We start from the raw sequence: 15,601 nt of genomic DNA, 5'->3' as shown, positions 1-15,601 counted from the left end.
GGAGGCCCCATCTGACCAGGTCCCGCCCAGCAGCGGCTGCGCAGGCGCGGGGGAGGGCGGGCCCCGGGAGAGAGCGCGCAGCCGCGTCACGTGAGGCCCCGGCCCTGTTGCCCTGGCGACGCTTCCCAGCCTCCTGCCCCCGCAAGCTGCCCGGCCTTCATCGCGAGCTTCGTCAAGGCCGAAACGCCCCGGCCATGGCCAAGCCGCCGGGCGCGTCCTTCTCCATGGGCACCTCTTTCTCGCTGGGCGACGGGGTGCCTGAGGCCGAGAAGAACCTGGGAGAACCTGAGAACACCTATATTCTGAGGCCCGTCTTTCAGCAAAGGCAGGTAACGGGCCAGAGGCGGCGGGCACGACCTCGAGGCTGCTGTGCTTGGAGCGCCGCGCTCCTCCAGGAGCCCTCGCGTCGGGAAAGAGCGCTGGGCTGGGGCCGGGGGCCCGCTGGGGCTGCGGTGCGGGGCGCCGACGTTCCCAGCCCTCGCCAGCAGGGGGCAGCAGTGTACGGGGAGCGCCCTCAGACGGCCGAGCCCGGCTGCTCAGTTCGCGAAGGCAGGGGGAGCGCGCACTCCGCAAAGGAGACGGATCGAGTGGAGGGAGGCGGAGAAGCGGCCTGTCCCGGGTTGCAGCGCGCACACGTGGGCCCTTACTCCTGGCCTGGGTCCTGGGTGTGTACGAGGGCTTACCCCGCCGCCCCGGACCTCTGCAGGAAGAGGGCAGTCAGCTAGACCTGTAGGGTGCATCCTCACAGGAGAAAACGATCAATGGCAACAGAGGTTTCCCAGGCTCGTCCTCTCTTGTTTGAAGCCCAGTGGGTGAATCTGAGGCTTGATAGGATGTGGGGGCAATCCTGTGAGATTATGTGTGACTTGTTTGAAGAAAGCTTGGCGTTTTACTGAGGAGTGAAGAGGCCCGAGGGGAGAGCCAGATACAGTGTGTTTGTTACTAGGAAGACCACGTTTTGAACAGATCAGACCTTGGTAATTTGACGAAGATGAATCTTGAATTCATCTGTGAAAGTGAGCAGGCAAGAGAGCAAAGAAAATACCTTGAAAGGTAGCAAGGGGGAGGGGGAGTAATGAGGGAAGACTATACTACCAAATACTGAGTCACCTTGTAAACTTTGAGAACTGGCCCGGAACAGACAAACCAACCAATAGCACCTGCAGCCTGGAACAGGATCCTAGCGCTGGAACATGACACGTTCAACCAGTACCTACCTAATGGTATCGTTATGCGGTAGAATTAGGAGCGACTTTTTTTTTTTCCTTTTCTCTCTCTTCATTTATTCAATAATTCACTCATTCAAAATGCCTGTGCTGGCCATTGTTCTAGGAGATGGAGATGTAGCGGTACACAAAGCAGACAAAAGTCTTGGCCCTCGTGGAGCTTGTGGAGCAGGGTTGGAGGACAGCGAACAAGAGGAAATACTCAAGGGATGTGTGTGTTGTGTGTCAGTGCCAGGAGGAGAGGTAGGAAGTGATGTGGCAGGAAGGTGGCTTGAGGTTTCAGAGTGGCCAGGGAAGGTGACTTTTGAGGAGAGCTGAGAGAAGGCAGACGTAACACCACGTGGAAGGCTCTAAGGTTTGCATGCCTGGAGTGGCCTGAGGGTAGAACTTGGGGAATGTAGTGGAAGACAACGTTAGCAAGTCTGGTGTGGAAGGTCCATGGGACCTTACAAGTCACAGGCCCCTGAGTAGTTGGGTATCCTCGGTAGAGGAGTGTCGTGATTTGCCTTCTGTTTGAACAGGGTAAGTCCAGTTGCTTTGTTGAGAGTGGATGTTGAGAGCGATGGCATAGGTAGACACAGAGAGGGATTATTAAGAGGCCATTATAACCCGTGCGCAGAGTGCCATTGAATAGCTTGGAGAAGATGATGTATGGTGAGTGGGAAGAATGAATTTTAGATTATTCTGAAGGTAGACTATATAGGTAGGATTTGCTTAGTGGAATGAGGTCTGAGAAAGAAAGCAGCAACAAGGCTGACCACTGAGGCTGGTGAGAATGGAGTTCTCATGGATCCAGACTTGAAGCCTGCAGGAGAGCAGGTGCGGAATCTGAATTGCCGGAGGGCATCCAGGGGCAGTGTGTGTTGGGAAACGTGTTGGTCTGTAGACCAAGAGAGGTCCAGGCTGTGTTACAGATTTGGGATGTGACTTGTCTTCTTAATTTGTCTGCATTACTTTATTAATAAAATGTCTAAATGAAGGATTCAGTGGTGTTAAACCAGTGACAGAAGGCTGGGGGAGGAGAGGTCTGACCGACTTGACGTTCTCGGATTGCTTTGTTCAGGTTCAGACCCTCTGTGGTTAAAGACTGCATCCATGCTGTGCTCAAGGAGGAACTGGTCAATGTTGAATACTCTCCAGAAGAAATGCCTCAGCTCACAAAACGCCTGTCCGAGACCATTAAAGATAAATTAAAAGGTACTTGTGGTAATAACCGGACGAGATTTGTTCATTCAAACACTCAACTATACCCATCTGTCCCTGTTCCCATCTTTAAATGAGAGGCATAAGTATGTCTGCGATTACTTAGTGAGTTTTACTCGGGCAGGGTTTCACAGATGGTGGGAAGGAGTGACGAGGTAAAGGAAAATGTTCCAGGAAGCCACCGTCTGAGCCCTCGAGCACTCAGGCTGCCGTCCTTCCAGATTCTTGGTTGGTTTTCCCCAGGCCTTCAGCCCCTCCCCCTCAGTCCGTCCCTGCCTTTGTCTCCTTACCTACAGTGGTGCTCAGCCCTCCACAGCTGCCACATGACATTTACAGATGGATTTTTTTTAAAAGATTGATGGGGCCAGCGCCATGGCTCACTTGGTTGATCCTCTGCCTGCAGTGCCAGCATCCCATATGGGTGCCGGTTCTAGTCCCAGTTGCTCCTCTTCCAGTCCAGCTCTCTGCTGTGGCCCGGGAGGACAGCGGAGGATGGCCCAAGTGCTTGGGCCCTGCACCTGCATGGGAGACCAGGAAGAAGCACCTGGCTCCTGGCTTCGGATCGGTGCAGCACGCTGGCCATGGCAGCCATTTGGGGGGTGAACCAACGGAAGGAAGACCTTTCTCTCTGTCTCTCTTTCTCATTATCTAACTCTACCTGTCAAAAAAAAAAAAAAAGATTGATTTATTATTTTTGAAAGGCAGAGTTACAGAGAGGCAGAGACAGAGAGAGAAAGAGAAAGGTCTTCCATCCATTGGTTCACTCCCCAGATGGTCACAATGACTGGAGCTGAGCCGATCTGAAGCCAAGAGACTGGAACTTCTTCTGGGTCTCCCACATGGGTCCAGGGACCCAAGAACTTGGGCCATCTTCTCCTGTTTTCCCAAGGGCATAGCAGAGAGCTGGATCAGAAGTAGAGCGGCCAGAACTCGAACCGGCGCCCATATGGGATGCCGGCACTTCAGGAGGCAACTTTACCTGCTATGCCACAGCACCGGCTTCTTACAGACATATTTTGTGCTCCTACTACTCTCTGTGTCTCTCTTTTGTTAGTAATGCTAGCAAAAACATTATCATGGTACTACTATTAGTGTTATGTCGCCTGGAAAGTTCTTTACTTCTATCTGCCTTTTTTTTTTTTTTTTTTTTTTTTTTTTTTTTTTTTTTGACAGGTAGCATTATAGACAGTGAGAGAGAGACAGAGAAAAAGGTCTTCCTTCCGTTGGTTCACTCCCCTAATGGCTGCTACGGCCGGCAATGCGCCGATCTGAAGCCAGGAGCCGATCCAAAGCCAGGAGCCAGGTGTTTCTCCTGGTCTCCCATGAGGGTGCAGGGACCCAAGCACTTGGGCCATCCTCTGCTGTCCTCCCGGGCCACAGCAGAGAGCTGGACTGGAAGAGGAGCAACCAGGACTGGTACCCGGCGCCCCAGCCTTGACTAGAACCCAGGGTGCCGGCGTTGCAGGCAGATGATTAGCCAAGTGAGCCACAGCGCCGGCCCCTATCTGCCCTTTTTTAAAGATATGATTTTTTTGTAGGGAAAAAGTGTCTTTATAAAAGTAATGCATGTTCATTGTAATATACCTAAACAGTTCTGAAAAGTTAACATGAATTTTTTTTTTTAAAGGCAGAGAGAGGGAGAGAGATACAGAGACAGTCGGAGAAACATCTTCCATCTGTTGGTTCACTCACCAAATGCCCACAATAGTTGGGATTGGACCAGGCTGAAACCAGTAGCCTGGAATTCCATTCTGGTCTCCTATATGAGTGGTGGGGACCCAAGTGCTTGAGCCATCCCCTGCTGCTTTGGCAGGAAGCTGGGTTGGAAGAGGAGCCAGAACTTGATGCACTCCAGTATGGAATGCAGGTGTCCCAAGGGGCAGCTTAACCACTGTGCCTAATGCCTGTCCTCAAGTTTTAAAAATTATAGAAAATTACATTACCCAAAAGTAGTTAACGTGTAAAAGTTTATATATATTTTCTTTTTTGAATTTTTTTAGTTTTCAAAATTAAAAAATCTAGAGGAATACAAAGAAAACAGCCATCCTGGGGCTGGCGCCATGGCGCAATAGGTTAATCCTCCAACTGCGGGACCAGCATCCCGTATGGGCGCCTGTTCGAGTCCTGGCTGCTCTTCTTCCAGACCAGCTCTCTGCTATGGCCTGGGAGAGCAGTAGAAGATGGCCCAAGTCCTTGGGCCCCTGCACCCACATGGGAGACTAGGAAGAAGCTCCTGGCTCCTGGCTGTAAATCCACTCATCTCTAGTCATTGTGGCCACCTGGGGAGTGAACCAGCAGATGGAAGACCTCTCTCTCTTCCCTTTCTCTCTCTGCCTCTCTGTAATTCTGACTTCCAAATAAATAAATAAATCTTAAAAAAAAAAAGATACGTGCTCATTATAAAAAATTTGACCACTGAAAAGTCACCCCAATGCCACCACCCATAATTAAGCATTGCTAGGTGAGCAAATATATAGTTGCATAGGAAGAATAAGTTTTAATATTCTATAGCATAATAGAGTGATTATAGTTCAAAGCCATTTATTATGTATTTTATAAAGAACTGGAAGAGAGGAATAATAAATGTTGAAGGATGGACATGGTAATTACCCTAATTTGATCCTTACACGCTATATACATGTGTATCAAATTATCACACTACCCCAGCCATACGTACAATAATGTAAAAAAAAGTACTAGGTGAACGTTGTGGCTGATCTCTTTTCTGTGTGTATATAGCGATGAATAATGGCAATGAGGTACTGTAGGCTTATTTCCCGTAGTCATATAGTATTCTACATGTGCATGGAATAATTCCTCACTATTTAGCTCTTTTACCATATATCATTGCTGAGAACTTTATGTTGGTTCAACTTTTACCTGATGAGATTTTGTTCTGGGGCTGGCACTGTGGTGCAGTGGGTTAACGCCCTGGCATGAAGCTCCGGCATCCCATATGGGCACCGGTTCGAGACCCAGCCGCTCCACTTCCAATCCAGCTCCCTGCTATGGCCTGGGAAAACAGTAGAAGATGGCCCAAGTACTTGGGCCCCTGCACCCGCGTGGGAGACCCAGAAGAAGCTCCTGGCTCCTGGCTTTGGATTGGTGCAGCTCCGGCTGTTGTGGCCAATTGGGGAGTGAACCATCGGATGAAAGACCTCTCGTTCTCTGCCTCTCCTCTCTCTGTATAACTCTGACTTTCAAATAAATAAATAAATATTAATAAAAAAATATTTTGGCCAGTGCCACAGTTCACTTGGCTAATCCTCTGCCTGTGGTGAAGACACCCCAGGTTCTAGTCCCGGTTGGGGCGCTGGATTCTGTCCCGGTTGCTCCTCTTCCAGTCCAGCTCTCTGCTGTGGCCTGAGAAGGCAGTGGAGGATGGCTCAAGTGCTTGGGCCCTGCACCCACATGGGCGACCAGGAGGAAGCACCCAGCTCCTGGCTTCGGATCGGCGCAGCGCACCAGCCGTAGTAGCCATTTGGGGGGTGAACCAATGGAAGGAAGACCTTTCTCTCTGTCTCTTTCACTGTCTAAAATCTGCCTGTCCAAAAAAAAAAAAAAAAAAATTCATTCTAAGTTTTTTTCAGGGAATACTCCTAAATGCTGCCTTTCACAGATTATATATCTACCTTTTTTACTAGAGTATGCTTTGGATGAATGTAGTATTTTCGAGGTAGTAATTTATTTTCTGAATCTTGTGGATTTTGCCTTATTGTCTTCTGGTTTTGAAATAGGAGGCCAGCATGATGCTGTCTGCTTAGAGAATTATATCCTTAGTTTTCATGCCCTGTAACTTTTCTGGAGTCTGGCCTGGTACGGAACATTTTATATCTTTTAATTTACAGGTTTCTGTTTCTCTACATCAAGGGTTTTTTTTGTGTGTCCTAATACATTTCCTGTTCTGTTTGTCAGACCTCGCCTCCAGGACCACAGACCCTGTTAGTGGGGACCCTGCTGTCTTAGCTCTTCTCTGCTGCAGGCTCTTCCATTTTGTTGAGATTTACTTGTGATCGTCTTAAGCCAGTAATTCAGTTTTCCTTTGTGTCCTGTCTCTTGCCATTTTGAACTTACTAATTCTGTGTGGGTATTCACAATATTGTGGTGTGGGTATTTCTAGGGCTATAATCTTCCTTTCTGAAACTTTGCTTTATAATCTGACCTCTTATTTGATTGAATTTATTCATTTATGTTCTGCACATTTAACCAATTGGGAGGGGTTCCTCTTGTTCCTAGATTTGGTTATCCCCCTACTTTTTTTTTTTTTTTTACAGGCAGAGTGGATAGTGAGAGAGAGAGACAGACAGAAAGGTCTTCCTTTTTTTTGCCGTTGGTTCACCCTCAAATGGCTGCTGCAGCCGGTGCGCTGTGGCCGGCACACTGTGCTGATCCGATGGCAGGAGCCAGGTGCTTTTCCTGATCTCCCATGCGGGTGCAGGGCCCAAGCACTTGGGCCATCCTTCACTGCACTCCCTGGCCACAGCAGAGAGCTGGCCTGGAAGAGGGGCAACAGGGACAGAATCCGGCGCCCCGACCGGGACTAGAACCTGGTGTGCCGGCGCCGCAAGGCAGAGGATTAGCCTATTGAGCCACGGCACCGGCCCTTTTTTGTTTTTACTCTTTTGTTTTTTGCAGTTTCATCACTGGATGTTGCCATTCAGTGTCTGTTGCTCTGCTCATCCTTCATAATCGCGCTGATGGTATGTGGGTGACTTTTTTTAATTTAAGTTCTCCTCCCCTGGATGAAGGTACTTCAGAAAGTTCCTGGAGGGAGCAGGCATTTGGCCTGATGGTTGACTCCAGCTAAGACTCCTGCATCTCACAGCAGAATGCCTGGGTCCGCTCCCTGCCTCTGGTTCTGGATTCCAGCTTGTTGCTACTGTGCACCCAGGTGGCCGCAGCTGATGACTCAGGTAGCTGGGTCCCTGCTGCCCTTGTGGGAGGTCTGGACTGAGTTCTGGTCCCGCTGTCGCAGGCATCCGGGTGTGACCCTGTGGATGGGACTTCTTTCTCTGTCTCCGTCTCTCTGCCTCTTAAGCAAACAAACAAATAGTTCCTAAAAGACAGAATTAAAATGTTTATTTTGATACAAGAAATTTAAATCTATCTATCTATCTACCTATCTGTCTATCTATCTATCTATATGGGGTCATCCAAAACTTCATGGACAGTGTATAGTAGGGAGAAAGTGTGCATGGATTTCAAAGTGTTTTGTTTTTTTTTTTTTTTTTGCTTCAAAATAAATTTTCTTTTTCTTTTTTTTAAATTTATTTGACAGATAGACAGGAAGAAAGGTCTTCCTTCTGTTGGTTCACCCCCAAAATGGCCACTACGGCCAGAGCTATGCCTATCCGAAACTAGGAGCCAGGTGCTTCCTCCCGGTTTCCCATGCGGGTGCAGGGGCCCAAGGACTTGGGCCGTCCTCCACTGCCTTCCTGGGCCACAACAGAGAGCTGGACTGGAAGAGGAGCAACCGGGACTAGAACCCAGCGCCCATATGGGATGCCGGCGCCGCAGGCAGAGGATTAACCAAGTTAGCCATGGCGCCGGTCCCTCAAAATAAATTGAACTTCACTTTTTTAAAAAGTTTTATTTATTTGAAAGTCAGAGCCACATAGAGAGAGAGAGAGAGGTCTTCCATCTGCTGGTTCACTCCCAGATGCTGTAGTGGCCGGAGCTGCGCCAATCCAAAGCCAGGAGCCAGGAACTTCTTCTGGGTCTCCCACATGGGTGCAGGGGCCCAAGCACTTGGGCCATCTTCTACTGCTTTCCCAGGTCATAGCAGAGAGCTGGATGGGAAGTGGAGCAGTCGGGACTCGAACTGGCACCCATATGAGATGCTGGCACTGCAGGTAGTGGCCTTACCCACTACGCCAGCCGGCCCCTGAACTTCATTTTCCATATGCTTTTTGAAGTATACTCTCATCTAGAACTATTTTGTTTTTCCCTCAGAACTGTTATTTGAGGGCTGGGTATTTAATATTCCAGCCACATTTCTATGGTGTTAGGAATTCAGTAGAGAGGAGTTGAGCTGTGTGCAGTTTTTAAAAATAACTTGGGCTCTGTCTCCTGAGATTTTCTTGAATATTCTGAATTAGCATTTGTGCTCCACATGGGAGGTTCCTTGCCCAGCGTATGGGCACTTGTATCAAAGAGAACTGGCTTTGTCTCATCTGGGCCCCTTCACTTTTCTTTATTTCTTCCTCTCTTTCCTCCTTCCCTCCCTCCCCTCCCTTCCCTTTCCTTACTTTCCCTCTCCCACTCCCTCCCCTTCCCCCTCTCCTCCCCTCTCACCATTCCCTGGCCAGACAAGTTGGAAAATAAAGATACCCATTTAGGTTTCTTCCCTCCAGATTTGGTATTAGTGAGCATTTGCAGGATTTTGTGGCTTTAACAGTACAGCTTCTGGGACAAGCAGCTGACTTGTGCTGGGTCATCTCTGTATACTCTGGAATCTTGTGGCTTTATCTTTTTCTTATGTACCTTACTGAGTAGCTTAGTTCCCTGAGGCCCTGGGCTCCCATGCCTTTGCCAGTCCCTCTGCATAGCCTGGAGAGCTGTCCTTAAGCTGCCAACTTCTCTCTCCTCCTTCCAGTCTCTGTGCCTTAATCTACCCAGTCCTCCAAGAGGTCTTTTCTGGTTATCTGTTCCCAGGGCCCAGGCAAAGGGAGGAGCCCCCAGCTCTGTGCTCATACAAGCTGCTCCTCAATTTATGATAAAGTATGTTTTCATCTCATTATTCTGTCTGCCTTTGAGCTCTTTGCTGCGAGAAGAGGGTCTTGTCTGTCTCTGTATCTTGGGGGCCGAGCTCAGCACCTGACTTAGAGTAGGGGAAGGCAGGCAGCGCGTGTTTCCCCCAGAGTGCTGTGCATCAGCACTGTTCCACTGCACCTTACCTAACCTTCCCATGTGCCCGGGGCTGCGGGCTGGCACTCCCATTAACAGCGGAGAGGGAGCTCTCTAAGCCTACACACACAGTAAGTCTGCAGTGGGCTCTGTCTTCAGGTCTCTGTGAATCCCGTGCTTATCGACGTACTTGTTAAGTGCTTCTGAGCTGAATGCTTGTGTCCACTTCTGGCAAATGTGCCTCCAAGGAGTCATTTTACTATGCATTTACTTACAGACAACTTTCTTATTTTTTCTTTCTAGAAATGGGATTTGACCGATATAAAATGGTGGTGCAAGTAGTGATTGGAGAACAAAGAGGGGAAGGAGTATTGTGAGTAGTCGTCTTTCCTCCTCCTTTTTTTTTTTTTCATGATATGTGTTGCCTTTTTTTTTTTTTTTTTTTTTTTTTGACAGGTAGAATTATAGACAGTGAGAGAGAGAGAGAGAGAGAGAGAGAAAGGTCTTCCTTCCGTTGGTTCACTCCCTAAATGGCCATTATGGTCTGTACTGCACTGATCCGAAGCCAGAAGCCAGGTGCTTCTCCCTGGTCTCCCATGCGGGTGCAGGGGCCCAAGCACTTGGGCCATCCTCCACTGCCTACCCGGGCCACAGTAGAGAGCTGGACTGGAAGAGGGGCAACTGGGACTAGAACCAGTGCCCATATGGGATGCCGGTGCCACAGGCAGAGGATTAACCAAGTGAGCCACGGCACCGGCCCGATATGTGCTTCTTGACAGTGTGGGATTATATGTATGTTTCTTCCCATATTCTTTGTTGCTAGTTTTTACTTCCCTCTCCTAAATGAATTTCCTTGAAATTATTTGAGACCTCCTTATTAGGAAATCTAACAGCCCCTTCTTGAAGCTTGTTCTTGGCGTTGGCTCCTATTTCTTAAAATTCACTCTAGTGGTTTTTTTTTTTTTTTTTGAACCCAATGACAGTTATCTAGCTTGTTTTTCTAAGTGCGTGCTTTCTCTCCTTCCCTGGTTCCTCTTTCTCCCCTGCATCCCCAGCTGGGAGTTTTCTTCAAGGCCCATTTCCTGTTCTGTTCGTCTCGGTGCTTTTTGATGAGTTCACTCATTCTCATGACCTCATTACATTACTGTCTTGATGAGATCAAAATCTGTTTTTCTCATCCTTTCCTGTGTCCAAGTGTTGGTCTTCCATTTTCCTTTGTAAACAGTGCCTAATTAAAAAAAAATACTACAATATTTGTTGAATGGATCAAAGAAATGCCCTGTAGATAATATCGATGAGAATTTTCATTGTAGAGTATTAGATCTGAGAGGCACTAAAGATGTTTCCACAGTCCAGTCCCCTCGTTTTACGGGCCACTTCTGAGGCTGCAGAATGATACAGCTTGCCAGTGTCAAGGTGACTTACGGAACCCAGCTCTCTGACTCCTAGCAGTGTGTTGTTCTGCCATTTGGTCAAAAGGTTCCAGGAAGTGTCCTCCCCATGAAGAGACTAAGAGACGCTACTGTCAGGTCACCTCAGATTCAGCATGCTCAAACAGAGTTCCTGGTTTCTTTTCCCACTATCTCTTTAACTTACCATTTTAAAGAAGTTTTTATCTGAAAGCAGAGTTTCAGAGAAGGAGACAGAGAAATCTTCCATCTGCTGCTTTACTCCCCAGATGCCCACAACAGCCAGGGTCCTTGGGCTTCTTGAGGCCAGGAGCCAGGACCTTCATCTGGGTCTCCCATTGAGTGGCAGGAACTCAAGTCTGTGAGTCATCAGCTGCTGCCTCCCAGGCGCGCTAGCAGAGAGCTGGATGGGAAGTGGAGGTGCAGGCAGGACTTGATCCCAGGTGCCCTGAGATGGGATGTGAGCGTTCCAGGCAGCAGCTTGCCTGTGCCATGCCTGCTGCCCTCTCCCGGTCTTAAACTTTCCATTTATTTGTTGACAAAACCGTAGGGTTTTTTGTCCTGTAAATTTTCTTATATTCTTACATTTTATGATTATATCCCTGTGGTATTTAATATATCTTCTGTTTCTTGTAAATAAGTAGTTAGATGTAATCTTAGCCATAGGTTTGAGTTTTGGAGACAAAATATCGCCTAGGTGTTTTGTATACATCCTATTGCATTTCATTAGGAGGTACAAAATGTCTGGTTGTCTCTTTTTGTCTTGTTGATAATGGGGTCCAGATATTGTCACGTGGATCCATCCATTTTAAAGTTCTCTGTGAGCTTTGCCATTAGTGGTTTTAGCAGGATATCTTAAATCCTTTATTCCTTTTTCTTTTTTGACAAGCAGAGTTAGACAGTGAGAGAGAGAGACAGAGAGAAAGGTCTTCCTTCCATTGGTTCACCCCCCAAATGGCCGCCATGGCCGACGTGCTGCGCCGATCCAAAGCCAGGAGCCAGGTGCTCCTGGTCTCCCATGCGGGTGCAGGGGCCCAAGCACTTGGGCCATCCTCCACTGCCTTCCCAGGCCACAGCAGAGAGCTGGACTGGAAGAGGAGCAACTGGGACAGAATCCGGCGCCCCAGCTGGGACTAGAACCCAGAGTGCCAGCACCGCAGGCGGAGGATTAGCCAAATGAGCTGCGACACCGGCCCATTATTCCTTTCTTTTTTTTTTTTTTTTTTTTTTTTTTTTTTGACAGGCAGAGTGGACAGTGAGAGAGAGAGACAGAGAGAAAGGTCTTCCTTTGCCGTTGGTTCACCCTCCAATGGCCGCCGCTGCAGCCGGCGCACCGCGCTGATCCGATGGCAGGAGCCAGGATCCAGGTGCTTTTCCTGGTCTCCCATGGGGTGCAGGGCCCAAGCACCTGGGCCATCCTCCACTGCACTCCCTGGCCATAGCAGAGAGCTGGCCTGGAAGAGGAGCAACCGGGACAGAATCCGGCGCCCTGACCGGGACTAGAACCCGGTGTGCCGGCGCCACAAGGTGGAGGATTAGCCTATTGAGCCACGGCGCCGGCCCATTATTCCTTTCTAAAAAATTATTTATTGAACTTATTTGAAAGGCCGAGAAAGAGAGAGAGAGACAGCTAGTTCATCTGCTAGTTCACTTCCCAAATGATCACAACAGCCAGGACTGAGCCAGGCCAAAGCCAGGAGCCCAGGAACCAGGAACATTCTGCGTCTCCCTCATGGGTGTCAGGGACCAAAATTCTTGTGCCATTACCTACTGCCTCCCAGAATGGGCATTAGCAGGAGGCTGGGAACAATACTGGGACTGGAACGTAGAGACTCCAGTATGAGATACAATCATCTCAAGTGGTGTCTTAATTAACTTGCATTAAATGCCCACACCATATCCATTATTTCATCAAGGGTTACAAAATGGAATCTTCTAGTATTATTACTGTTATTATTTTTCACTTATTAGCTGGAATTCTTTGATTAAGAATAACCTTTTGGGGGGCAGGTGTTGTGGCGTAGCAGGTAAAACCACTGCCTATGACACTGGCATCCCATATGAATCCAGGCCGCTCCACTTCTGATCCAGCTCCCTGCTAATACACCTGGGAATGCAGCAGATGGCCTAAGTGCTTGGGCCCCTGCACCCATGTCAGAGACTCAAGAAACTCCAGGCTCCTGACTTTGGGCTGGCTTTGCCCCAGCCGTCACAGCCATTTAGGGAGTGAGTCAGAGGGTGGAAGATCTCTCTCTCTCTCTCTCTCTCTTTCAAATAAATAAAATAATTCTTTAAAAAAATAAAAGAATCGGGCCAGCTGTGGTGTAGTGGGTTAACGCCCTGGCCTGAAGCGCTGGCATCCCATATGAGTGCTGGTTCGAGTCCTAGCTGTTCAATCCACCTCTCTACTATGGCCTGGGAAAGCAGTATAAGATGACCCAAATCCTTGGGACCCTGCACCTGCATGGGAGACCTGGAGGAAGCTCCTGGCTTCGGATTGGTGCAGCTCCGGCCGTTGCGGCCAATTGGAGAGTGAACCATCGGATGGAAGACCTCTCTCTCTCACTCTCTGTCTTTGCCTCTCCTCTTTCTGTGTAACTCTGACTTTCAAATAAATAAATAAATAAATATTTTTTTAAAAAAAGAAAGTGATTTTTCCCCTCTAGCCACGTGAAAATGTTTTCCTCTGCCTTTATTCTTTTTCTTTTTTGACAGGCAGAGTGGACAGTGAGAGAGACAGAGAGAAAGGTCTTTTGCTGTTGGTTCACCCTCCAATGGCCGCCGCGGCCGGTGCACCGCGCTGATCCCAAGGCAGGAGCCAGGTGCTTATCCCGGTCTCCCATGGGGTGTAGGGCCCAAGCACTTGGGCCATCCTCCACTGCACTCCCGGGCCACAGCAGAGAGCTGGCCTGGAAGAGGGGCAACCGGGACAGAATCCGGCGCCCCGACTGGGACTAGAACCCGGTGTGCCGGCGCCGCAGGCGGAGGATTAGCCTAGTGAGCCACAGCGCCAGCACCTCTGCCTTTATTCTGATGCATATGGTTTTCTTTATATTTATGCTGCTTGGGGTTCTCAGAGTCTTTTGAATCTGTGGGTTGATACTTTGTATCAGTTTGGGAAAATTTTTAGTCATTATATTTAAAAAATTTTTATTTTAGAGAGATCTTCCATCAACTAGTTCATTCTCCAAATGGTTGCAACAGCTTGGGCAGGGCCAGGCAGAGGCCAGGAGCCTACCACTCCATCCTGCTCTCCCACAGGGATGGCAGAGGCCCAAGCACTTGGGCTATCTTTTGTTGCCTTCCCAGGTGCACTGAGGAGCCAGGACTCAAGCTGGTGCTCCAGTATGGGATGCCAGCACTGCAGGTAGCAGCTTAACTCTGCTGTGAAGGCAGAGTTATAGAGAGGCAGAGGCAGAGAGAGAAAGACTGGTTCACTTCCTAGATGGCTGCAATGGCCAAAGCTGCACTAATCCGAAGCCGGAAGCCAGGAGCTTATTCCAGGTCTCCCATGAGGGTGTAGGGGCTCAAGGATTTGGGCCATCTTTTTTTTTTTTTTTTTTTTTTTTTTTTTTTTTTTTTTGACAGAGTGGACAGTGAGAGAGAGAGACAGAGAGAAAGGTCTTCCTTTGCCGTTGGTTCACCCTCCAATGGCCGCCATGTTTGTTTGTTTATTCAGTTTTTAAAAAATACTTATTTTTTTTTTGAAAGAGATAGAGAGAGAGATACTGATTGATCTTCTATCCGTGGTTCACTCCCCAGATGGCTTTAATGGCCTGGGCTGGGCCAGGCTGAAGTGAAGCCAGGAGTCAGGAGCTTCTTCCTGGTCTCCTACATGGGTGCAGGGGCCCAAGAACTTGGACCATCTTCCACTGCTGTCTCAGGTGCATTAGCAGGGAGCCGGATCAGAAGTGGAGCACCTAGGACTCGAATTGTCATCCACATGGGATGCCAGTACTGCAGGTAGAGGCTTAGCCTTCTATGCCACATTGCCAGCCCCTTTTCAGTTGTTTTCTTATTTCATTCTGAATTCATGGACATTTTATATTTTGGGTTATTATCCAATATTACTACTTTTTCTTGGTCAAATTGTCCCAGTGTTGGCCACTGAGAACTCCTTTAATTAACTGTATTCCTTTGACAACTCCAGCTGTGACTATTTTGGGACACTCTGTTACTTTTTTTTTTTTTTTTAAGATTTATTTATTGAGGGCGGTGCTGTGGCATAGCGGATGAGGCCGCCACCTGCAGTACCAGCATCCCATGTGGGCGCTGGTTCAAGTCCCGGCTGCTCCACTTCCAATCCAGCTCTCTGTTATGGCCTGGGAAAGCAGTAGAGGATGGCCTTGGGCACCTGCAACCATGCGGGAGACCTGGAAGAAGCTCCAGGCTTCTGGCTTCGGATCTGTGCAGCTCTGGCTGTTGTGGCCATTTGGGGAAAAAGTTTTATGTATTTATTTGAAAGGCAGAGTTACAGAGGCAAAGGGGCGGGGGGAGGTCTTCCATCGGCTTGTTCTCTCCCCAGGTGACCCAACGGCCGAAGCTGTGCCCATCCAAAGCCAGGAGCCAGGAGCTTCCTCTGGTTTTCCCACGTGGGTGCAGGGGCCCAAGCACTTGGGCCATCTTCTACTGCTTTCCCAGGCCATAGCAGAGAGCTGGATCGGAAGTAGAGCAGTCAGGACTCAAACCTGCACATATATGGGATGCTGGCGCTGCAGGTGGTGGCTTTACCTGATATGCCACAACATCAGCCCTACTTTTTTTTTTTTTTTAAGATTTACTCATTTATTTGAAAGGCAGAGTGACAGGAAGAGAGGGAGAGACAGAGAAATTGTGCATTCGTTGGTTTACTCCCCAAATGGCTGTAATAGCCAGGGCTGTGTCATGCTGAAGCTGAGTCATGAACTCCATCTGGGT

General features: G+C 48.7%; 1 protein-coding gene across 2 annotated transcripts in view; it reads left to right on the top strand.

Annotated features, from left to right (window-relative positions):
- The window catches only part of DYNLT2B (dynein light chain Tctex-type 2B), a 37,967-nt gene continuing 22,366 nt past the window's right edge, over positions 1 to 15,601 (top strand). The window contains exons 1-3 of one of the 2 annotated variants that reach the window (XM_070072300.1): positions 1 to 325; positions 2,290 to 2,423; positions 9,579 to 9,648. In XM_070072300.1, the coding sequence (XP_069928401.1) occupies positions 195 to 325; positions 2,290 to 2,423; positions 9,579 to 9,648 (335 nt within the window). In that variant the 5' untranslated portion in view covers positions 1 to 194. The remainder of the gene's footprint in view (positions 326 to 2,289; positions 2,424 to 9,578; positions 9,649 to 15,601) is intronic. The other variant, XM_051818988.2, reaches the window with a different exon arrangement.

This window comes from Oryctolagus cuniculus, chromosome 4 (genome assembly GCF_964237555.1).
Source record: "Oryctolagus cuniculus chromosome 4, mOryCun1.1, whole genome shotgun sequence".
Taxonomy (NCBI): Eukaryota; Metazoa; Chordata; class Mammalia; order Lagomorpha; family Leporidae; genus Oryctolagus; species Oryctolagus cuniculus.
This window is presented reverse-complemented; position numbering and strand designations above follow the sequence as displayed.